Source organism: Delphinus delphis, chromosome 5, assembly GCF_949987515.2.
Source record: "Delphinus delphis chromosome 5, mDelDel1.2, whole genome shotgun sequence".
In the NCBI taxonomy this organism is placed as follows: Eukaryota; Metazoa; Chordata; class Mammalia; order Artiodactyla; family Delphinidae; genus Delphinus; species Delphinus delphis.
In genome coordinates, this window is record NC_082687.1 from 44,978,187 (window position 1) to 45,004,288 (window position 26,102).

The 26,102-nt window shown below is 42.2% G+C and overlaps 1 protein-coding gene across 1 annotated transcript in view; it reads right to left on the minus strand.

Annotated features, from left to right (window-relative positions):
• FRAS1 (Fraser extracellular matrix complex subunit 1) overlaps positions 1–26,102 on the minus strand; it is a 464,038-nt gene that overhangs the window by 264,538 nt on the left and 173,398 nt on the right. The window contains exons 3-6 of the mRNA XM_060012300.1: positions 22,284–22,391; positions 14,956–15,048; positions 2,270–2,429; positions 385–518 (exon numbers count right to left, since the gene is read on the minus strand). Of these exons, the coding sequence (XP_059868283.1) occupies positions 385–518; positions 2,270–2,429; positions 14,956–15,048; positions 22,284–22,391 (495 nt within the window). The remainder of the gene's footprint in view (positions 1–384; positions 519–2,269; positions 2,430–14,955; positions 15,049–22,283; positions 22,392–26,102) is intronic.

A 26,102-nucleotide genomic window follows, 5' to 3' on the forward strand; every position in this document is an offset into this window, starting at 1 on the left:
CTTTAAAAAGCAGACTATACCTATGCATTGAAAAACAATCACAACCCTGATCATCTTACTGAATTTTCCAGATGTTCAGCTTCACATTTTTGGAACATCTGCAACTAGAGTTTGGCGGGCTTCTTTATGTGTACCCTGAAGGCTCAGTTTCATTATGTAACAATTAGCCTAAATCGCTGGTAATTAGACCTATCTGTAGCATCTAAGGGTAAAAGAAATCTCTCAGGGGTGGTCTCTAAAAGTATAAGGAAAATAAAACCGCCTTTGCTTCTTGTTCTCAGTACTTCCGAGGTCTGCCTGACAAAATCTCAGAAGAGACTCCAAGTTCCTGAACAGTGAAGTTAACAGCCTGTGAAGGATCCACTCTGAGGCTGTCTTCCTTACCTGGTTACAAAACAGAGGATGACACTGAGCTGCGAAGCACTGGGCGACCCCGTTTCTACACACACACTTGGCGCACTGACTCAATGGCCAGTCCTCCCCATCCTGAAACACACGGCCTTCGTAGGAACAAGGTTCTGGAAGGTCAGAGCAATAAGGATTACTGGGGGGATTGCACTTGCTGATCCCAGAGCTGACTGCATGCGTGTGTGGCCAGTGCAGTCACACAGGGCCCTGTGCTCAGGGGCGCAGTGCAAACAACGGAGCCCCGTGCTTGGGGTATTGCTCTGCAGTCACTGTATGCAGTTCTTAACTTTCTCTCTGAGTTTCGTAAGTGAAGTCTGGTGCGACAGGTAGCATGTGCGACAGGTAGCATGTGCGACAGGTAGCATGTGCTAGGGGTTTGGGGTCTCACTCACGCGTGGCCCTACCTCCCCGCTGCCTCCTTGCCTTCTGGGTTCTCAGGAGCCTGACCCCAAATCCATGCCCAGTGAAAGCTGCCACCCTCCAACCATAGCAGGGACCTGGGTGTGGGTGGCTGGGGAGTGCAGGTACCCTAAGCACCAAGTAGCAGGGGGGACTCAGGGCACCTGTGTGTGGGGGGGTCTTACCCACCCAGCAAATATCCCCGTGCCTTAGGGAGTGTGACATGAATAATAAATTACAAACAGGACAGGTTGCAAAAGCCATGGAAGAAAATAAAAGCTTTTTCCCCCTGCTTTTTGAACAAAGGGCCCTGCATTTTTATTATGCGCCCAGTAAATTATGGAGTTGGTGCTGGCTGATCCTCTAATCTCTCCAGGCAAAATGCTCCCAATAGATCTTTCTCATGGACAGCCAACAAGAAAGCACCCTAAAATGTAAGAAAGGAGCCCACAAACCCAGACAGCCCACTCTCTACCCTATCCCTAAACTCTGTTGTTGGAGTATTTTTCCTTGTAGGGTTATCTGGCCCAAAGCAGCTGCCCGTCCTTTTCTGGTGGATGACATCTGAAATGCATGAGGAATGCATTCTACTTTCATCCTTTCCTAACCATACTTTTGAATCCCCAGAAGGGTTCTCCAGGGTAAACAGTCACCAGGAATGGAATAACTGGGGATCAGAAAGAAACCAGAGGTCTTTTTAAAAGGAAAAGGCAAGGATAGAGTGTAGCTTCCAGGTGCTAGTTAAAAAGAGTAATTTTAGCTATTATACTCCAGGAGAGAATATAATACAGAAATGACAATAATTCATATTTACCATGAAGTAAACACTACTTAATTATAAAAATGGAAAGGGACATATATCCCTAAAATGTAATAAAAGGGTACGTGGTCCAAGCATGGATTCTAAGGAGAGGGCCTGGAAGCATGCCCCTGGCTTGCTGAGCCATGCCTTGGTTTGCAGGCAGGCATAATCTCCACAGCGAAGAGGCCATAAAGACAAATGAAATACCTGCTGCCTACTTGGCGTGTTGTGGAGAAAGATGTTATGTCAACGGAAAGACCAGCCAGCAGAATTAGTGGTAGTGTTACTACATGATGGAGAAGTGATTTGTTCGTTCTTCTCTCCACCGAGAGGCAGGAGGAACTACTAATACCTTGGCCTTATGCAACCACAGCAAAGGGGCTTGTCCTTCCTCCCTTTCCTTCTTAGGAGCTATGAACACAGAGGGATTGCATCTGGCCAAGGCAAAATAATAAATCAGAGAGTCTCAGAATCTCAAGTTTGGAATGGAGCTCAGTCTCTGCAACATTGCTTCTGCCACGTGCAAGGCTACATCTCCGTTCCAATAAGGAATGGGGTTATGGATCTTTGTACCACACTGAGCAAGAAAGAGAAGAGTTGGGATGTCACCAGGTAAACCTCAAAGGCAAAGAGGGTCTCTCTCTACAAGCTCATACTCACTCCCGGGGCCCACACAGACTGGGCAGCAGCTTCCTTCAGGGATGAATTCCAGCTCCTGGTGTCCACACAAGAGTGGTGGGCACGGTCGGGAGGTGCATCGGACTTCCCCATGAGTGCAAGAGCACACACTGCATGGGGAGGAGGCCCACTCTGTCCCGTGCTGTGCGTTAGGGGGAAAAAAAGACAAGAAAATTATTGTCAGAATATAGGCTTTCATCTGATCAAACAGAAACAAGGCTTCTCTTAAACAAATGAAGGATGGAGCTCAGGAGAGATGGAAGAAGGCTCTAGGCTTGCAAGGCTGAGACCAGGGTTTGCAATATTCCAAGTTAGAGACCAATTTTATTTTATTTATTTATTTTTTAACATCTTTATTGGGGTATAATTGCTTTACAATGGTGTGTTAGTTTCTGCTTTATAACAAAGTGAATCAGTTATACATATACATATGTTCCCATATCTCTTCCCTCTTGCGTCTCCCTCCCTCCCACACTCCCTATCGCACCCCTCCAGGCGGTCACAAAGCACGGAGCTGATATCCCTGTGCTATGCGGCTGCTTCCCACTAGCTATCTACCTTATGTTTGTTAGTGTATATATGTCCATGCCTCTCTCTCACTTTGTCACAGCTCACCCTTCCCCCTCCCCATATCCTCAAGTCCGTTCTCCAGTAGGTCTGTGCAGAGACCAATTTTAAAATTGAGTTGTATTTTCCTTTTTTATCCCTAAAATTTTACATTTGAAAATTTCAGAGAAGCACAAAAATAAAATAAAAATGACCCCAATCCCATCATTTAAAACATTCTATGCAGACCAAAGTAAAATATGCACACATACACGTATATCTACTGAATTCTTCATAATACTTATATTATCAATATAGCTCCCACTCTGTATTATGCTTCTTTTTCTTTTCTTGGTCTTTACTTTTTACCCTGATGAGTTCCCATATTTGTGTTCTCTCTCTCTCTCTCTCCCTCCCCCCACCCCTCTTTCTCTGTCTCCCGTTCCAGTGATCTTATGGTCCCAGGGAACCTGTCATAGCCAGCAGGAGGCACCTGGTCCAAATTGTAGAGCAAACTCATTCCTGGCGAGGGTGTCCATCTACACACACAGAATGTCCCTAGCCCACTTTAGGCTGGGATACGACATTCCCAAAGCTGGCACTGTATCGGTGATCTAACAGATCTATGTTTTGAGTTATATGATTTACTAAGCACCAAGAGTATCTAAATGGGCCACTCTCAGATGTGATGCAGAGTGAGGGCAGGGGTAAACCCTGAATGTAAAAAGCTACAAGTATGTTGGTTGCTTGGGGAAGTAGCTGTCAAAATACGTTGTGTTCTCAATGGCAGAGTGGAATGGTGGTGGCCTTTTAAAAAATGTATAAAAAAAAATGAGCTTAGGGCTTCCCTGGTGGCGCAGTGGTTGAGAGTCCGCCTGCCAATGCAGGGGACACGGGTTTGTGCCCCGGTCCGGGAGGATCTCACGTGCCGCGGAGCGGCTGGGCCCGTGAGCCATGGCCGCTGAGCCTGCGCGTTTGGAGCCTGTGCTCCGCGATGGGAGAGGCCACAGCAGTGAGAGGCCCGCGTACAGCAAAAAAAAAAAAAAAAAAAAAAATGAGTTTAATCCATAAAGTTTTCCTCTTATAACATTTTCTTAAATATCGTATTCCTTTGCCTCTATTAAATGTAGCATATGATGATACCTGATTCAGCACAAATCATATATAGACTTCTATTAAAAACGTCACACACACCCAGTGCTCAGTCATCTAAATATAATCTGGGGATTTCAACTGTATCACTGAGAAGCATAGAAAATAAACATCCTCTTGCTTCTCCTCAAGCCAGCATCCAGAATAATTATTCACCTCTCTCAAACACAAAAGGACTCTGTCTTACTTAAACAAGTCACTGCCCCTTTCTTCTGCAAAGCGCTGCCAGGTTGCAAGCATGCCAAGGCTGACGTTTTGGAATTACTAATAACCTGTGCTATTATTGTAACAATAATAGTAATAGGTAGTCACAGGCATCCAGTTATTTGGGAACCAAGTCCTCACCTTACCACCCTGAAAATTACTTTCTTTAGGTGGACTTACTGGGAGTACGAGAGGGCAGAAACGCAAGGAATGCACTGAGTTGGATGAACCACGGATTTCCTTGGATGCATGCATGTTCTCAGATCCAAGCTCAGCCCTCCCTGACTTGGGGACTATCAGTGTGATGTCATCTTTCTAGATTTCAGCTTCCCGGTCTAGAAAACTTAAATGGTAGGACGATATCTTGTGCACTTGGTTATTGTAAAGGTTAAACGAGGCAGTTGTGAAAGAGCCAGCAAGGGGAGTGGCAGGTAGGAGGTGCTCAATCCTCTCCCTTCTCTCCACTGCATGAGTCCATGGTCTTCCTACTCCTTTTCACACCTATGTGCTGACTGTGATCACGGCAACAGACTTGGATGCCAAGGCCAAGTCCTCTCCTATCAATTTTTACTTCTTCTATAATTAAATATAAAATTTCAAATTTAGTGTAGCATATACACGGGCAAGTCCACAACTTGCTAATAAACTATTGGCTAATAAAAGATAGCAGGCAATGGACCTTTATGCTTTGAAGATCTAAGCATAAAAGCAAAGGAAGAAATTGTAAGAGAAAAATTAATAGGTTCTGATGAGTTAAAATTTTAAAAGTCTGTCAAATATACATTATAAAAAAAAATTTTAAGGCAAATGACAAACTGATTTTTAAAAACTGCATAATTTAATATTTTTTTAAAAACTGATTTTTAAAAACTGCATAATATAATTTAAAAAATTATAATTTTTTTTATATTTTATATTATAAAATATAATATATTTTAAAAACTGCATAATATAATTTAAAAAATTATACTCTACTATATAAAATCATTTACAAGCAATAAGAAAAGACTGGAGGCAAGATCAAGATGGTAGAGTAGGAAGATTCTGAGCTCACCTCCTCCCATGGATGCACCAAAATTACAACTCCATATAGAACAACGCTCTCTAAGAACAACCTGCAGACTTGCAGAACAGCTCTTCTATAATTAAGGCTATAAAAAAAAAAACTCATTGAGATGGGTAGGAGGTGACCCATACCCCTGGCAGGAAACTCAAAAGCCGAACGAATATCACAAACTTAGAGGACCTCCCTAAGAAGTAAGGAGTTCCAGCCCCACATTGGGCACCACAGCCCTGAGACCTGCACCAGGAAGATGAGACCCCATAACTGGATTTGAAAACCTGTGGGACTTACACTGGGGGAAGCCAGAGAGCTATAGGAAACCAAGACTCCCCTCTTAAAGGGCTTATGCACAAACTCACTCTCTCTGAGTCCCAGCACAGAGGCAGTGGTTTGAAAAGAACCTGGCCCTCTAGCTGGCCTGCAAAGGTGGCCCCAGCACACCTTCCAGCCTGTGCCCACTCCACCTCTAGCCATGCCACCAAGGTAGCAACCCCAATCCAGCTCAGGAAAGCCTTGGCCAGTGTCCACTTCGGTTCCAGGCATCTTGCCAGGGAGGCCCCAGCCCTGACTGACATACCCTAAAACCCACCCCTGCCATCCTGCTCCAGCCACAACTGCCAAGGCCACCTGGCACACAAAATCTACATAGGAAGAACTCTACACAAGGCCACACCTTTAAGACCAGGAGAGATAACTGTTTCACCTAATTCACAGAAGCAAACCCAGGAAAAACAACTCCAATGAAATAAAGATAAGTAATTTACCTAATAAAGAATTCAAAGCAATGGCTATAAAGATGCTTATAGAAATTAGGAGAAGAATGGTAGAACACAGGGAAAACTTCAACAAAGAGATAGAAAATATAAAAAAAGAAACAATCAGAACTGAAGAATACAATAATTAAAAGGAAAAATATGCTGGAGGGAATCAAGAGCAGATTAGATGTTACAGAAGAATATATAAGCAACATGGAAGACAGACTAATGGAAGTCACCCAATCATTACAGCAAAAAGAAAAAAAAAGAATTTTTAAAAATGAGGATAGTTTAAGGAACCTCTGAGGCAACATCAAGCATACAAACATTTGCATTATCAGGATCTCAGAAGGAGGAGAGAGAAAGAAAGGGGCAGAGAACTTATTTGAAGAAATAATGGCTGTAAACTTCCCTAACATGGGGAAGGAAATAGTCCCAAAGAAGATGAACCCAAAGAGATCCACACCAAGACACATCATGATTAATAAGGCAAAAGACAGAGAGAGAATTTCAAAGGCAGCAAGAGGAATACTATGCATATTATTCAAGGGAAATCCCATAAGGCTATCAACTGATTTTTCAGCAGAAACTTTGCAGGCCATAAGGGAGTAGAATGATATATTTAAAGTGCTGAAAGGAAAAAAAACTTATAACCAAGAATACTCTGCCCAGTAAGGCTATCATTCGGAATTGAAGGCAAGATAAAGAGCTTCCCAGACAAGCAAAAACTAAGATTTCATCACCACTAAACTGACCTTACAAGAAGTGTTAAAGGGTCTTCTTTAAGCAGAGAAGAAAAGGTCATAACTAGAAATATGAAAATATATGAACAAAAAAAAAATCTCACTGGTAAAGGAAAATATATAGTAAAGGTAATGGATCAACTATTGAAAAAGCAAGTAAAATTTGAAAAGCAAAAATTGTAAAATCAACTAAAACTACAATTAGTAGTTAAGGAATATACAAAGTAAAAAGATGTAAAACATGACATTAAAAACATAAAACATGTGGAGGGGACTAAAAATGTAGTGCTTTTAGAATGTGTTCAAACTTAAGTAACTATCAGCTTAAAACCAACAGATATATATATATACATATATATATATATATACACATATACATATATATATCAATCAATATATATGAACCTTAATGTAACCACAAACCAAAAATCTACAATAGATACACAAAAAATAAAAAGAAAATAATCAAACTAAAAGAGACTAAAAGAAGAAGAAAGGAACAAAGAAGTACCCAAAATAACCAGAAAACAATTAACTAAACAGCAACAAGTACATACTTACCAATAATCACTTTAAATGTAAATGGAATAAATGCTTCAATCAAAAGATATAGAGTGAATAGATTAAAAAAAAAAAGACCCATTTATGTGCTGCATTCAAGAGACTCACTTCAGATCTAAAAACACACATAACCTGAAAGGGAAAGAATAGAAAAAGATATTCCATGCAAATGGAAATGAAAAGAAAGCTGGAGTAACACTACTCTGATCAGACAAAACAGACTTTAAAACAAAGACTATAATAAAAAAATACATGTGGTCATTACATAATAATAAAGAAAACAATCCAATTTACAATTGCATCAAAAAGAATAAAATACCTAGGAATAAATTTAACTAAGGAAGTGAATGTCCTGTACTCTAAAAACTAAAAGACATCAATGAAAAAAATTGAAAGAGAAATGGAAAGGTATGCTGTGCTCATGCTATGGAAGAATTAATATTGTTAGAATGTTCATATTACCCAAAGTAATCTACAGATTCAACTCTTTCTCTATCAAAATACTCACGGTATTTCTCACAGAACTGTAACAAATAGTTCTAAAATTTGTGGAACCACAAAAGACTCCAAATAGCTGAAGCCAAATTGAGTAAGAACAAAGCTGGCAGTATCACACTCCCTGATTTCAAACTATACTACAAAGCTATAGTAATCAAAACAGTATGGGGCTGGCATAAAAACAGACACATAGGTCAGTGGAACAGAATAGAGAGCCCAGAAATAAGGTCACCACTCGTGGTCAATTAATCTACAACAAAGAAGGCAAGAATATACAATACAGAAAGGCTGACCTCTTCAATAAGTGATGCTGGAAAAACTCAACAGCTACATGTAAAAGAATGAAACGATACCATTTTCTTATACCATATACAAAAATAAACTCAAAATGGATTAGAGACTTAAATATAAGACCTGAAATCACAAAACTCCTAGAAGAAAACATAGGTTGTATGCTCTTTCACATGGGTCTTAGCAATATTTTTTTTGTTCTGTCTCCTCAGGCAAGGGAAACAAAAGCAAAAATAAACAAATGGGGCTACATCAAACTAAAAAGCTTTTGCACAGTGAAGGAAACCTCCACAAAATGAAAAGGCAGCCCACTGAATGGGACAAAATATTTGCAAATGATACATCTGTAAGGGGTTAATATCCAAAATATAAAAAGAACACATACAACTCAATAAAAAAAAAGTCCAATTAAAACATGGGCAGAGGACGTGAATGTTCATTTTTCCAAAGATGACATAAAGATGGCCAACAGGACCACGAAAAGATGTTCAACATCACTGGTCACCACTAGTTATCAGGGAAATACAAATCAAAACCACAGTGAGCTATCACCTCATACCTGTCAGAATGGCTATTATCAAAAAGACAAGAAATAACAAGTGTTGGCAAGGATGTAAAGAAAAGGGAACCCACATGTAATGTTGGTGGGAATGTAAATTGATATAGTCACTTGGAAAACAGTATGCAGATTTAATTTTTGAGGAAAAATTAAAAATAGAACTACTATGATCTAGTAATTCCACTTCTGGGTATTTATCTGAAGAAAACAAAAACACTAATTCAAAAAGATATATGCACCCCAATGTTCACTGGAACATTATTTGTAATAGCCAAGATATGGAAGCAACCTAGTGTCCATCAAGAGATGAATGGATAAAGAAGATGCCACACACACACACACACACACACACACACAGAGGAATATTACTCAGCCATAAAAAATGAAATTTTGCCATTTGCAAAAACATGGATGGACCTAGAGGATATTATGCTTAGTGAAGTAAGTCTGACAGAGAAAGACAAATATTGTATGCCTTCACTTATATATGGAATCTAAAAAACAAAACAAAAGAATAAACAAAACCAAACGAAAACAGGCTCAGATACAGAGAACAAGCAGGTGGTTATCCGAGCGGAGGGGATATGTGGGGGTGAAATAGGTGAAGGGGACTAAGAGGTACAAACTTCCAGTTATAAAATAAATAACTCATGGGGACGTAATGTACAGCATGGAGACTATAGTCAGTAATACTGTAATAACTTTGTATGATAACAGATGGTAGCTAGACTCATAGTGGTGATCATTTCATGATGTATAAAAATATTGAATCACTATGCTGTATACCTGAAACTAATATTATATTGTAAGTCAACTATAACTCAATTTAAAGAAAAAGAAAAAAAACTCCCAATGGAAAAAAATAGCAACAAGCTTATGGAATATTCAACTTTATTAACTGCAAAGAAATATTATTTAAAATAAAATTTGATAATATCTTTTAATATCAGATATGGAAAGTGTTTAAAATTCATAGTAGCTATTGTTAGTGAAGCTGCAATGGAGTGGAATTCTACACAGAGCCTTCTCTCATGATAGCACCTGGAACAACTCAGCCAGGCGGGGCCTACCCTAGGTAATCAGACCTGAAAAGAAGCTATACTATCCATGATAGTCCCACTGGGTTTATCATTAGACACAGACAACTTAAAATTGAATTTTGATGACCACAGGTGTCACAGCTTCAATACTCAAAATCTTTAGATGCTTTGACCTACTAATTTCACGTTTAAGAAGTTATCTGGAGAAAATGATCAATGACACACCAGAAAGTTTCAATACAAGGAATTCCATCTCATTGTTCTTCATGGTGAAATTGGAAATGTTTTCGTGAATATTGCAAGCTACCCAAGTGCCTAATAATAGGAAATCATGTTCTCCAAGAGTATGCTGGGGAACTATTTACAACATAATGTTTTATAAAAAAGCAAGATATAAACTGTATGCATAGTATAATTACAATTATGTAAAAACATATTTCTCTATCTATTTATCTATCTATCCATCCACCCATATTCACTGCCAGCCGCCCCCCACAACAAAAAAAAACCTGAGGAAGCAATAGTGGTTTTCATAGCTTGGAGATTACTAGTGGATTTTTTTCTGCTTGAATACTTTTCTATTTTCCAAATTTTCACCAATAAACAAATATTCACTTTAGTCATCAGAGAGCAAAGTACTGTTTAAAATATCTAATGAATCATTTGCATATCTTAAATAAAGTAAAATTTGAAAGCTGCTTAAAAAACAACTTGAAGTGAATGTCTTTATTAAAAGTTAGGAGATTGCTTCTAAACATCTAGACATTTCATTAAAACAAGAGCTTGTTTTTGTCACTACTGAGAAACACTAACTGTCATTTCTTAAACATTTGCAATCATACCAACTCTCAGATGAGGCCACAAAAATTAATTATAATAACTTGTCAATCACCAAAGTTTTCTCAACTGTAAAATGAAAGGGCTGTATTAACTAATCTCTTCGGTACCTTCAAGCTCTCTAATGATGTGAATCTATTATCTGACTCAAGAGACATAAAATTAAGCAAGGGATTCTCCCTTCACAATAAGCTTGAGAATTATGGGAATAACAAAGAACATTCGTCAGGGAGACTCCACTCTAGATGTCAAAGCCACAGAAGCCCAGACAGTGATCCAAAGTGCACAGGATGATGGAAAGGAAGTATTCTCACCTCTCTCTTAGAGAAAAGTCACATGAGTCCCCTTCATTTTCATCTCCTACTCTTATCCCTAAATCAGTGACACCTCTCTCAGCAGAGGGAGACCAGAGATCAAGGGGTTTGGTACATGCTGATAGATAAAGAGATAGATAGATAGAGTACAGGTAGATATTTTTTAATTTCACAGTGTTTTCTATACGCATTTACAAAAGCTGTATTTTTTATGAGCACTGTAACAAGCAAAGAAAGCTCTGTAAAATCAAGAAATAATACATACACAAAACAATGCTCCCACAAGACCTGTGTTGTAGCTGTGCCATCTTAATACCATTAATACCTTTTGAAAACCTGTGATTTTGACACTGGCCGAAAGCACATTCTGCAGACCATATCTTATATATATTCTTCTGCATAGCCAAATAACAAGTCGGCTTGGCTGTCCAAAGGAAAGATAAGCTCATCAAGTATTTGCCTGGCTTAATGACAGAACAAAAAAATAATTTTTCTTCCTATAATTTGTTCCTGTTATGATGTTATAGATCCAGAATACTAAAAATCTGGGGATGTTCCATGCATATTGTAATTACATCCTCTACTTTGAAGAGAACAAGGCTGCAGAATTCAGCATTCAGTTCTTGTCTCACACGCATAAATTAATTCTCCTTTCAGCCTCACAGACGGGCAAAGCAAGCAGACCTCTCCCTCCACACTCCTGTATTGGATCGGATGCGGGCACTAGGGCATTACCACCTGCCACTTTCTTTTTCAGTGAATCTCCAAGCACCATCTTCTAAGACATGACATTATCTGGTGCTGAGATTAAGTTAGTAAAGAGGAAAAGAAAGGGGTTAAAGGTCCTTTCTCCTCCCTTTCACAGGCTAATTTGTGGGGAAAAGAACAGGGAAAATGCATTCCAACACTCTTTAGGAAAATGTATTTCAGGCTTGTCTCCCTAACTGGTTGGCAAGGCTGGGCAGAGATCCAAAAGCTAATTTGAAAGGATAGCTTTGGGAGGTCATGGATGAAATAGTCACCCAAATGCTGGCTGTAATAAGCCCACGCGAAACTTACATAACCTGGTCAGCCAAAAGGCTCAGGTGTTTTCCTCACTCCAGAGAAGATGCGGGGACTTGACTTGCTGGAACGTCAGCTGTACAAGGTGCTGCCCACAATGCCAGCAAAAGAGGTCCCCTTGTGAGGCGAGGCTGTTTCATTAAAGGTGGCCTCTCCATGCCGTCCTGAGCTCAACCCACCTTTGACTTTCCTTCTCTTCAACTTTATTCTCTGGGGAGAGCGTCACTTTAACAGATGCCCCTCCCACCACATTTGCTCTATCCTAAAGCCTCTTCTAAATCTCTCTTTTAGGGGAAAGCTTCCACTTCACCATTCCAAAGCTCTTAAAGCACCAGACTATTTCATAACTACCGGGACAGAGTCTCCATAACTCGTCCTATGGGATGTAAGCCAGAGGTTAAGGAGAGGATTACCGCTGTTTGGCAGAAGAGGAAGGTGCTCTGGAAACTGCTTCCCAAGCAAGTCAAGGGCGCAAAACAGAAAAGGCTCCAAGATTCAGGAAAAAACCTAGTGACGCAAGGGACAAGGGGAGATTCAGACCCAACCCAGACAAGCATTTAACCCACTCAAGGAAATGAATAATATTAAGAAAAATTTGGCAAGAATCTAAAAAGGTGAAGAAAGAGAGGAAAGAAGAACAGGAAGACAAGGAACATGATCGGTTTCACTTTATTAAGACTAAAATTCGAGGATTTTGTCTCAACTTAAAAAAAAAAATCATTCTTCTGTTTCTATTTGAAGAAGTAGACCACTAGAGAGTTTTTTCCCTTCAAACTACAATTCCTGGGCTTCCCTGGTGGCACAGTGGTTGGGGGTCCGCCTGCCGATGCAGGGGACGCGGGTTCGTGCCCCGGTCCAGGAGGATCACACATGCCGCGGAGCGGCTGGGCCCGTGAGCCATGGCCGCTGAGCCTGCACGTCCGGAGCCTGTGCTCCGCAACAGGAGAGGCCACAACAGTGAGAGGCCCACGTACCGCAAAAAAAAAGAAAAAAAAAAAGAAAAAAAAAACCCTACAATTCCTGAAATTCAGCCATTTTCTCAGTTACATCAAGTACCAGAAATATAATTATACACTCTCAGGGGAGTACATTCTGAAAGTTGCATATGGGAAAACAAGGCATGGGCATGATCTTACCCAGTTTAGAGCGTCCCATGGACTGTGTCAGAGCCAAAGGGGTGAATTGCAAGGGAGGCAGGGAGAAAAAGGACTTTCTAAACTCTTCCAGAAAAAGTAGGAGACCAAGCGGATTTCTAATTAACCCATCAGCAGATCTGTGGTCCCTGAACTGCCCGCCACACAGGTTAGTTGGTCTAAGACCAACATGCCCTTGGGACAAGGACATGGATAAGCTGGAGAAGGGATTTACTCATTGTTTGAGTCGTGATGTTTATTGAGCACCTACTCTGGGAACAGTTCACCAGGTTAGGTGGGAGGCAAGGATGCTCACTATGAAGGTAGACAAAATATTGTCAACGTTCTCAGAAATCTTAATTCAAGATAAGAAGATTGCACGTGTGCATGAACATAACACAAGCAAGCAAATGACAAGTGTCATTAGAGCGGCCATGCAGAGTCATTGAACTCTGACGTCTCATGTTCCTGGAACCACCTCTTATTTGAGATGTCTGTTGTTCCCCCAGATCCTGGCCTCATTTTGGATCCTAGGGCTCTTTCACTTGAAAGATTCAGTTTGAGGTTTTTGACCTTGAACCACACACCTGTTCCAACCATTATGAACTGGCATTAATTCCGTCACCAATCTGCCCCTCAGCACTTTACATTCACAAGGGATCCTCTTGTGTGGCGTGTGAAGTTTCCACCACCCTACATACTGCAGACTGGATCAAGCAGCACAAGGTGATACGTGGTATGCAGGTACAGATCCTGCTTGGGTATCACTCAGCAATACATTGTGCAGAAGTGAAAGAGTGACTTCCTCGGGTAATGTGGAGACAGTGGCTTAAGTGAGGTGATCCTGTCCCACGGGGAAAGCACACTGTACTCACGGAGTTTTAGGTACACACACTGAATAGCAGCCTAGAGTAGGTATATCAAATCCGGCTAACCTATGCTCTCTCCTGAATGGGTAGAGACACGAACTTGGGGAAAGTTTTGTATCAGGTGGAAGATGAAGATTAAAGCAAAGAGCCTCTTTCTAACACATTCAACTTCACCTGCTGCCTCGGGGGAGCATGTAGGCATGAGTGGAGATGAATTGTAGCGATCCCATTTTCATACTTTCTACTATAAACCTTGCAATAGTCCTTTTACATCAGTATTTAATATCTCTAAATTAATCCTACAGGACCTGGAATGAGAAAGTATAATAAAAGAACTTCAGGGTTGATTTCTAGTACTGTGGTTCTAAATGTGGTGGAGGCGAGCATTTTCATTTTGCCCCCTAGGGGAAATGTGGCCATGCCTACAGACATTTCTGGTTGTCAGGACTTCAGAGGATACAAACTGGTGGGTAGAGGCTAGAGATGCTGCTAATCCTTCTATAATGCAGAGGATGGTCCCCACGACAAAGCCTAAAGTGTTAATAGTGCTGAAGTTTAGAAACTCCACCCTGAATGAGGAACAAAAGACCAGGACTCTAGGCCAGGTTACACTACTTATTTGGTACTATATGGGGCAAGTAACTTATAGTCTTTGCAATTCTACTTTTCCATCTTTAACACAGGAGTAATAACATCTGCTCTACTCACCTACTCAGGGTTGTTTATAAAATCAAGTGAAAAAATGTATGTGGTACACAAAGGCAAGGTGGCCCTTTTATTATTCAGCATTACAACTTCTTCATCATCAACATTCTCAGACTATTCTTTATACAGACACGAATTCAACTGACAAATATTTACATGGGACAGTAAATAGGACAGTTTTAATCTTATTCAAGAAACCTAAATGCCCACGGAAAGTCAAATAAGCTTGAGGTCCTCCACCGTCCAAACAAAGGGGAAAAAAAATCCTCTCTTGTCAGCTTTACCTTGTCAATGATCTACAGACACTGAATCAACCATGGGTCAGAAGATACTTACCGTGTGAATTTTCTTTTCATGATGGCAAGATCCAGGAGTCCTCAGCACACACTCAGGGCAGCACTGGTTGGCGGGTATTTGAAGCACTTCCCCCTGAGCATTTAAAAACAGCTCAGTGTAAAGTAGCAGCAACGAGCAGTCACATCAGAGTCACTAACTCTCATGAGTTTCCACGGGTGACAACAATAAACAGGATAAACAGAACACACTAACGAAAAGGATTCTCTCTGTCAAGATGAGCTTCTCTCAAAGATAACATGAACCCCCTTGTGACAGTAATTTCCTTGAAAACTGTCTACCTCTTTTCACATGTAATGAAGTGAAGAATTGTAGTCACTAGAAATGCTCCATCTGAGTGTCGCACCAGAAAAGCAGTAGGGGTGAGATAAGAGCTCTATTTCCCGAAAACAGAGAAGAGAAGACTTGCGCGGGCAGGGCCACAGAGCTGGCAGGTCTTCTAACAGCCTATAGATGCCTGATGGAGCCAGCTGGGGGGGAGCTAAAGTTCTAATGTTCACTTTGACCTGAGACACAGAGTAGCAAAGCACAAGGGGCAGGTGAGGGAAGGACAGAGGGGGGAGAGGCAACAGCATGGCTGTGGAGGTTGCACGTGTACTGTGGGGAGCTGGATAGGATTCCTGGGCTCCAATAAAGATCTACATTGTTTACCAGGGTTTCTATAATTGCAATTGTGTTTCCTATCAATACCTGACACTATCCAGGGAATGGGCCTCCACGTGATACCTTAGGATTTATTGGGAAGTTGTCACATGTTAACTAACCATCTATTTGCCACTGTGAAGGATCTGTTTATCCAAGATTATTAAAACTATGGCACATACATGTGTCTTTGGGACCCAATCCTTCTATTAGACCCTCTGACTCAACCTGCTCTTCCACTTAGCATTTCCTCAAGTCCAGAGATGTGGCAGAAGGGGTAATTAGTGATTTTGATCGAAAATGGTAGGAGATCCTGAATTAACCAGGAAATCATGACTTGTCCACAGAATAAAAGCCTACAAAGAATTCAGCTGGTAGATTCAAAAAATTATGTAAGTCATAATGTTTCTTTGTTATTTGGGGCTGCTTCCATTAAAAAGAATTGTACCTACAAGAGAATGTTAATTGTACAGAACTACATCCTCAAGAGTGGGTGGGAAATGGGACTACTATTTCACAACTGTTAATCCACTAAACAGATAAATACATCAGTAACAGTGATCACCAAATTCTTATTTGCTTAATAAAGGATAAAACTTATATGATATGGGATTTTATAAAATGGTACATATGGTGCAACATTTATGACTATTCACAAAAGTGCCCTCTGAACCCCGAGTAGAACCCACACTTGTCTAACTTCCACTAAGAGAGTAAATATAGAAAATACATTACCCTAATTACGACTAAGCATCCGGATAGAAAATGAGATAATCCAAGTGTTGTTTGTATTCTAATACGGAAGCAGGGAGCGAGGGAGAAGGGCAGACAAAATTGAGGACTTCAAGAGATATTTTGTGCCCCCAAATTAGCTGTCTTTGATTCATATAAAAACTGGTCTTCAGATTTGGCCCTCAAAACTCATTTTATAGATATGATATTCTTTATTTGGGAGTGGATGTTCCCTATCTTGCATCTACCTATTGTACTTCTGTTGGAACATGATTTGGGGCTACAGGAGGAGCAAAGAATTCTGCATGTGGCACTTGGAGAAAGAAAGACAGGGAGTTCTTGCTACCTAACCATGTAACCTTGCATAGCCTTGTGAGCTGTGGGCTGCAGGGAACACATAAGCCTATTTCCCTGCAGGCTTTGCACTGGGAGCGTTAGGAAGTGGCCACTTGGGCAAGAGACATCAATGAAGATTGCTTGCCTAGGATCTAAACGAACCAACAATAACGATGATGATCATGTGATAATTACAGCTAAAACTGAGTACTTGGAATAGCCAGGTACTCTTCTAAGCGTACGTGTGTGTGTGCATGTATACATATACGTAGATATATGTCGTGTATATATATATAATCTCTCACAACAGTTTGATTAGGTAAACACTATTCCTATCTACATTGAAGTTTGCGGCCGAAACCCCACAATGTAATACAGTGCCCCTTTGCATGGCATTGTCCTCTTTGTATATATGTTATTCAGAGATCCTGAAGATTGGTTCTGACAGGGCCGGGTTAGATAGTCAATGTTCTAAATGCCTCTGTTCTCTTCCTCTCAGTCGTTCTCTGTCTCTGTCTCTCTCTCTGACCTTATTTATCTAACTCTATAGCTAGCTATTCTATATGGATATAGGATATGAATACAGAATCTATTATATATGGTTAATAGGATGAACAGATAGATGATAGATAGATACGAATATCTAGCAGAACTACCATTGACACTTGGTTATTTCCAGTCAATCCATGAGCAAAACATACATTGTAAAAGGGCTTTTTAAAAATTTTTTAAAATGATAGGAACCCAAGTTACTATTAATAACAGTAATAATTTAGTTTAGGATACAATGGTGATTCATTCACTTGTGCCATGAGCTAATATAAGTGTACCCAGCAGGTGCAAATAACAACACATATTCCTGAGATACACAAGGAAAGACATGGTGGAGTAGAAATTACACTGGCTCATGAGCCAGAGACTAAGGTTCTTGCTATGGCTGTGCCACCACTGTCTAGCTCTGTATCTTTTTTTTTTTTTTTTTTGGCTGTGTTGGGTCTTCATCGCTGCACGTGGGCCCTCCCCAGTTGCGGCGAGCAGGGGCCACTCCTTGCCGCGGTGCGCAGGCCTCTCACCGCGGTGGCCTCCCCCGTTGCGGAGCACGGGCTCCAGGCGCGCAGGCCCCAGCAGCTGTGGCGCACGGGCTCAGCTGCTCTGCGGCATGTGAGATCCCCCCAGACCGGGGCTCGAACCCGTGTCCCCTGCCTTGGCAGGTGGACTCCCAAGCACTGCGCCACTAGGGAAGCCCCCCAGCTCTGTATCTTTGAGCAAGTGACTAAACAACTAAAAGTCTGTTTCTTTGTCTATAAAATGAGAAAGCCTGACTAAATCCATTTTAAAGGCCTCTTCCAGTTCTATCATTCTGTCGCTCTGTCTCCCCCATCCCCCATATCTTCAACTTCTCTCTCTCTTCTAGGTCAGCCCCCTTTCCCTCTCAAGGTGATCATGTCTCTTTCATAGCAATATCAAAAGCCAAAACAAAACCTTCTCCCTTCCCTTGTTTGGTTATTCTAAAAATATTGACTAAGCATCTTCAGCAGACAAATAAACAAGCATTTGCAGTCTGGTCAAGGGCTGTAAAAAGGGCAACACAAAGCACACAACAACACCCAAGAGGCTCGATGGCTGGGGATGGGAGGTTCAAAGACACTTCACGGATGTGGTGGTGTCTGCCTAACATCCCATTTCTTTCTTCCATTCTCAGTGAAGCTCCCTGGGAGGAGCCTATATACTTGGCCTTCCTTTGCCCACTTCCCATTCACTCCTCGAGCCTCTGCATACAGTCCCATCACTTCAATGACACCAACTTCAGTGTGGCCGCCAGTGGCCTACATGTTGCCAAATTCAATGGATCATATTAAATTCTCCTCCCACTTACTTCCTTACCTGGGATCAACACTGTTGATACAAACTCCTTCTGGAAACTCCCTCCTCTCCTGGCTACCACAACACTGCTCTCTTCTCTGATCATTTCTTACTCCTTATCTCTCTGACCATGTCTCCTTAATCTTCCTAAGTTCCCATTTTTTTATGTTCACCTCCCCTTAAATGACGGTGCTCCCCAAATTCCACCCTTGGTCTTGTGTTCTTTTCTCACACAATCTCTTTGGATGAGCTCATTAATTCAAAAGGTTTACACTACTGTCTCCCTGCTAATGATACCCACATTATATCTCCAACTCTGTCTTCTCCTCTAAGCTTTAGACTCAGACATCCAGCTGCCTTTTGGACATATCCACCTGGCTCAGCTAGCCAATGAGTCATCAAGCCATAAATATGTGAGTCACCTTTTCTTTTCCTTTCTCTCACCCTCGTACCTTCATTCAGTTCTGCTGATGTATCCCCTAAGCACTTACTGAGGCTGCCCTTCCTCTTGATCCCTACAAGACCAGTGACCCGATTCAGGTACTCATCCTCTCATCTGGACTATTCCTACAGCCTCTGAACTGATCTCCTCATCTCCAATATTACGCATTACCCTTGAAAAACCAGAAAGATCTTTCAAAAAGAAAAGCTGGCCATTCTACCCACATGCCTTCATTAGTATTCTATCACCTTAAAAATAAAATTCCAAGCTCCACAGTACAGCATACAAGGCTCTCCATAACCTTGAACTTACCAATTCTCTAGCTTCATTTCTCATGTATTCATTCATTCAGTCACAAGATAATTATTGAGTGCCTACCATGTATCAGGTGCAATTGTAGGTGCTGAGGATACACGGTGAATAAAAGAGATAGTAAACAAGAACTATCAGTAAAATATAGAGTATGTCAGACAGTAGTTAGTGCCAAGAAGAAAAATAAAGCATGGAAAATGAGTAGGAAATGTGTGGTAAGGGGTGGAGAATTGCAATTTCAAAAGAATGGCATTCGAGAAAGACTTAAAGGAAGTAAAGGGTCAAAATAGATAGACTAGATAGATAGATAATAGATAGATAGATAGACAGATAATTTCAATGGGAACAGCAGGGTGCAAAGGCCCTAATGGCAGAAGTATGCCTGGCACAAATCCAGGGAATAGCAAGCAGGCTTGGTGTCTGAAGCAGAGGGAGCGGGGAGACTAGTCAATTAATCAGAGGGTACAGCAGTACTTTGGAGTTACTCAAAGTGAGAAGAGAAGCCATCAAGAGCTATTGGGGGGGTTTAAGGAGAGAAGCAACATGATGACTTAAATTTTAATAGGATCACCCTGGCTGCTATATCAAGATTACAGTGAAAAAGGCAAGGACAGAAAGAGTGAAACAAGTTAAGAGGATACAGGGAGAATGCAGGCAAAAATAAATAAATAAATAAAAGATAATAGGGCTTCCCTGGTGGCGCAGTGGTTGAGAGTCCGCCTGCCGATGCAGGGGACACAGGTTCGTGCCCCGGTCCAGGAAGATCCCACATGCCGCGGAACGGCTGGGCCCGTGAGCCATGGCCGCTGAGCCTGCGCGTCCAGAGCCTGTGCTCTGAAATGGGAGAGGCCACAACAGTGAGAGGCCCGCATACCGCAAAAAAAAAAAAAAAAAAGATAATAGGCTGAACCAGAGTAAAAGCAGAGAAGTTGCATCTGCAGTGTATTGTTTCATGAAGGAAAAGCTGGAGGATTTGCTAATGTACTGGATGTGGGATGTGGGAGAAAGTGGGGAGGATGATACTAAGTTTACTGGCCTGAGCGACTGGGAGAAGGGAGTTTTCATTTACTGAGAAAAATCAGAAGAACAAATTAGGAATGGACAAAATCACACTTGGTATAGAACAAGGGTCAGAAACTTTTTCTATAAAGGGCCAGATGGTAAATATTTTAGCCTTTGGGGGCCACATATGGTCTACATCACAACTACACAACTCTGTCATTGTACCACAAAAGCAGCTGTAGACAATAAATAAGTGAGTGTGCCTGTGTTTCAATAAAACTTTATTTATGGATACTGAAACTTGATTTCATACAATTTTCACATCATAAAATACTGTTCTCTGCTGTTTTTTTCCAACTACTGAAAAATGTAAAAACCATTCTTTGTTCACAAGTCATGCAAAAACAGGTAGAGGCCACATTTAGTCTGCTGACTCCTGGTATAGAACACATTTAGCTTTCAGCAATACCGCCTATGTCTTCTAACATTTAATTCAGTGCTTCTTCCATGATGCCATAATTATTCACGTGGAGTGGAGGAGGGCATGTCTTCATGGTCCTTACAAAACCAGCCCAGATTTACTCAGCAAGCAAAACAGAGATCTTTTAGGAGTGGTTACTCCAGAAATAGCCTGACGACATACAGCGAAATATTATCAAATTTACCAACATTTGACGTACATGCAGCTTCTCAGAAATATACCCATGCAGAAATTGAGAAATACCCTTAAAGGTATACAGAACCTTCACTCCCATGTTAGAAACAAACAGAAACTTCTTAGCATTAGACGGCATAAAGACTCAAGATTATTTATTATGGGGTGGGGAGAGATAAAACTAGAAAAATAAACTGTGCTTGTGAAATTGACAGAAAGCTTTTTAAAGAAAATAATTGGTCTTCTCCAGGGGGTTTCAAATGTTCAAATTTGAAGCTTAAGCCTTTTTTTGTAAGTAGATTCACTTTAAAAAGAAAAGAGTCAGCACGTGGAAAAACAAAATTCTAACAGAATAGATGTGTAGTCAAAAAAATGAAAAAGTTTAACAAAGGAAAAGGAAGAACTATCCCTCACACGTTTGGTTAAATACCAGGAGATTTCTTGAGTCAAACCCTATCCTATGATCCTAGGTAGCCCAACAACAGCATGATGATACAATCAGTTGCACAACAAATAATGTCTTTAGAAAATCATCTTTGAGAAGTCAATTCTGACTTTCAGTGAGTTCAATGGCTTGTAAAATGTCGTGGTTAGTATCAGTAGCTGTGGCATCTGTCAGACCCAGGGAAGATCTCTGGGCAACAGTTTATTAACTGCATAATCCTATTAGGTTGCCTAAAATCTCCAGGCTTCACTTTCCTCATCTGTAAAGTGGGGATAAAGATACCTACCCCACATAATATTAAATGGGATAACACTATAAAACCTTTAAGTTTTGGGCTTCCCTGGTGGCACAGTGGTTGAGAATCTGCCTGCTAATGCAGGGGACACAGGTTCGAGCCCTGGTCTGGGAGGATCCCACATGCCACGGAGCAACTAGGCCTGTGAGCCACAACTAACGAGCCTGCGCGTCTGGAACTCGTGCTCCGCAGCAAGAGAGGCCGCGATAGTGAGAGGCCCGCACACCACGATGAAGAGTGGTCCCCGCTTGCCACAACTAGAGAGAGCCCTCGCACAGAAACGAAGACCCAACACAGCAAAAATAAATCAATTAATTAATAAACTCCTATCCCCAACATCTTCTTTAAAAAAAATTTAAAAAAAAAAAACCTTTAAGTATTAACCTTGAGTGCCCCTGGTCCAGAGTAAATGCCCAATAAACAGGAATTAAGATATTCTTAGATACAATATGTTAAAATTCTCTCCTATATTTCCTAAACCTTGCAATTAGAGATTGGGATAAATGTCAAAACCAGATGACCGAAAAAATGCAAACACCCTACCATTCCCTGACTTTACATTTAGAAAACAGTTAGGATACCATACCTTCTCAAAGGCACACTGAGGGTTTCTGCAAACAGCAGGTTTGCAGATAATGATATCACCATGGCAACGGCAGTTCTGGCATGAATCAGGCTTCCAAACGGTGGCATCCTGCAAAGAAGAATAAGCTCTGAGTTAAAAACTGATCAGTCAAGGTACGAGCACAAAAACTTGGTACCATCAACAGCGCTACACCCTGAACAATTAAAAGGCAAAGGAAAGTCACGGATACACACGGTGCTTGCTGGGCATTGATTAAACCCGGAGAGGCAATACAGTCTAATCCATGTCACCACAGTCAAACCACGTAGCCAAAGACAAGGGCATGCAGCAGGGAGCTGTCAATACCCAGAGAAAAACAATCGATTGGACTGAAACCTCAGGAGGACAAGCTGCTCTCAGACTTGAGGTTTCTCTTTGCTGTTAACTAGCAGACACCATTGGAGCATGTTCACAGGAAAATGACACTTAGACTAGCACTAACCAGCATCCTAAGAGCAGCTTGTGCCACTAGATACTATCAGCACCTCACACTTCACTTCCCAGTTCTTTGCTACTACATCCACCAATGCTCATCTATTCCATGGCTCACCTTTACCTCTGATGGGATAAAGTACAGACCCCATCGTCTGGCGCTCGCCTCTCTCCCTGGCCTCGGGAAATCTCACAGTTCTGAGACTTTCATCCACTCTAGTTGGTCAAGCCATTGGACAGCCCCAGGCTCCCTTATCTGACCTCACAGCTTACCCTCTACCTGGATCCCTGCTTCTCCGTGACTCCCCCAAAGAGAGCTTACAAAGCAATACACTTCTTTCAAGCCTCAACCTCAAGAACAAATCACTTCCTAACCCTTAATCCTGCACACTGAACCCTCCACTCAGGTACAGCTCCTCATGGCTTCTCAGTGACCCTACTGTGTCCTGCATACACTGCCACGCTTCACTGCACTCATCTACATTCCTGTTATCCTGGCTGGACCAGACTGTGAGCGCCCAAAGCAGGCACCGTCCTGGGCCCAGCACACTGTAGGTCCTCTAAACCAAGAGCTCACAGTTCACAAGTCGCTTAGTGAAGGCTTTGTCCTCCTTTCTATACTTCCTCATCCTCTGGTCCTCAAACAATTGACGTGCTACTCAAATACTTTGGGGAGGAGTAAGGGAAGTTTCTAAACTCTTGATAGAGTCATCACAATATTAGCACTCAACCTGAACTGGGATGAGCTAGGAAAAGGATGGATGCTAGCAACGGATGTTTTCACACAAAGGCAGACAACAAATGGGACGGTTAATTTCAAGGGTCAACTTGGCTAGGCTATGGTACCCAGCTGTTTGGTCCAGATTTACATGGATTGTGCACGACATTCTCAAGGAAAAATGAAGTCATCCTTTTGTGCTGAGAAATGGTAAATGTATAAGCTTTTAGAGAATGTGCTTAAAACCCAAAGTCATTTAAGAAATATAGGGGACAAGGGGAAGATGGCGGAAGGGGAAGATGGCGGAAGAGTAAGACATGGAGATCCCCTTCTTCCCCACAGATACACCAGAAATACATCTACACGTGGAACAACTCCTACAGAACACCTACTGAAGGCTGGCAGAAGACCTCAGACCTCCCAAAAGGCAAGAAACCCCCCACGTACCTGGGTAGGGCAAAAGAAAAAAGAATAAACAGAGACAAAAGGATAGGGATGGGACCTGCACCAGTGGGAGGGAGCTGTGAAGCAGGAAAGGTTTCCACACACTAGAAGCCCCTTCCAAGGCGGAGACTGCGGGTAGTGGAGGGCGGGAGCATTGGAGCCATGGAGGAGAGCGCAGCAACAGGGGTGCGGAGGGCAAAGTGGGGAGATACCCGCACAGAGGCTCAGTGCCGACCGGCACTCACCAGCCCGAGAGGCTTGTCTGCTCACCCGCCGGGGCGGGCGGGGCTGCGAGCTGAGGCTCGGGCTTCAGTCGGAGCGCCAAGGAGAGGACTGGGGTTGGCGGCGTGAACATCGCCTGCAGGGGGTTAGTGCACCGCGGCTAGCCGGGAGGGAGTCCCGGAAAAGGTCTATAGCAGCCGAAGAGGCAAGAGACTTTTCCTTCCCTCTTTGTTTCCTGGTGCAGGAGGAGAGGGGATTAAGAGCGCTGCTTAACAGAGCTCCAGAGACAGGCGCGAGCCGCGGCTATAAGCACGGACCCCAGAGACGGACATGAGACGCTAAGGCTGCTGCTGCCACGCCAAGAAGCCTGTGTGCGAGCACAGCTCACTATCCACACCCCCTTCCGGGGAGCCTGTGCAGCCCACCACTGCCAGGTTCCCGGGATCCAGGGAAAACTTCCCCGGGAGAACGCACGGCGGGCCTCAGGCTGCTGCAACGTCACGCCGGCCTCTGCCGCTGCAGGCTCGCCCTGCACTCTGTACCCCTCCCTCCCGCCGGCTTGAGTGAGGCAGAGTCCCCAAAGCAGCTGCTCCTTTAACCCCAACCTGTCTGAGCGAAGAACAGACGCCCTCCGACGACCTACACGAACAGATGGGGCCAAATCCAAAGCTGAACCCCGGGAGCTGTGTGAAAAAAGAAGAGAAAGGGAAATCTCTCCCAGCATCCTCAGGAGCAGTGGATTAAATCTCCACAATCAACTTGATGCACCCTGCATCTGTGGAAAACCTCAATAGACAACCAATCATCCCAAATCGAGGAGGTGGACTTTGAGAGAAAGATTTATGATTTTTTCCCCTTTTCCTCTTTTTGTGAGTGTGTATGTGTATGCTTCTGTGTGAGATTTTGTCTGTACAGCTTTGCTTCCACCATTTGTCCTAGGGTTCTATCCGTCCGCTTTTTCTTTTTCTTTAAAAAAATTTTCTTTCTTAATAATTACTTTTATTTTAATAACTTTATTTTATCTTTTTTCTTTCCTTCCTCCCTCCCTCCCTCCTTTCTTCCTTTCCTTCTTTTCTTTCTTTCTTTCTCTCTCTCTCTTTCTCTTTCTTTCTACTTTTTCTCCCTTTTATTCTGAGCCGTGTGGATGAAAGGCTCTTGGTGCTCCAGCCAGGAGTCAGTGCTGTGCCTCTGAGATGGGAGAGCCAACTTCAGGACACTGGTCCACAAGAGACCTCCCAGCTCCACATAATATCAAACGGTGAAAATCTCCCAGAGATCTCCAACTCAACACAGGCACCGAGCTTCACTCAATGACCAGCAAGCTACAGTGCTGGACACCCTACGCCAAATAACTAGCAAGACATGAACACAACCCCATCCATTAGCAGAGAGGCTGCCTAAAATCATAATAAGTCCACAGACACCCCAAAACACACCACCAGACGTGGACATGCCCACCAGAAAGACAAGATCCCGCCTCATCCACCAGAACACAGGCACTAGTCCCCTCCACCAGGAAGCCTACACAACCCACTGAACCAACTATAGCCACTGGGGACAGACACCAAAAACAACGGGAACTACGAACCTGCAGCCTGCAAAAAGGAGACCCCCATACACAGTAAGATAAGCAAAATGAGAAGACAGAAAAACATAGCAGATGAAGAAGCAAGATAAAAAAGCACCAGACCTAAAAAATGAAGAGGAAATAGGCAGTCTACCTGAAAAAGAATTCAGAGTAATGATAGTAAAGATGATCCAAAATCTTGGAAATACAATAGACAAAATACAAGAAACATTTAACAAGGACCTAGAAGAATTAAAGATGAAACAAGCAACGATGAAGAACACAATAAATGAAATTAAATATACGCTAGATGGGATCAATAGCAGAAAAACTGAGGCAGAAGAATGGATAAGTGACCTGGAAGATAAAATAGTGGGAATAACTATTGCAGAGCAGA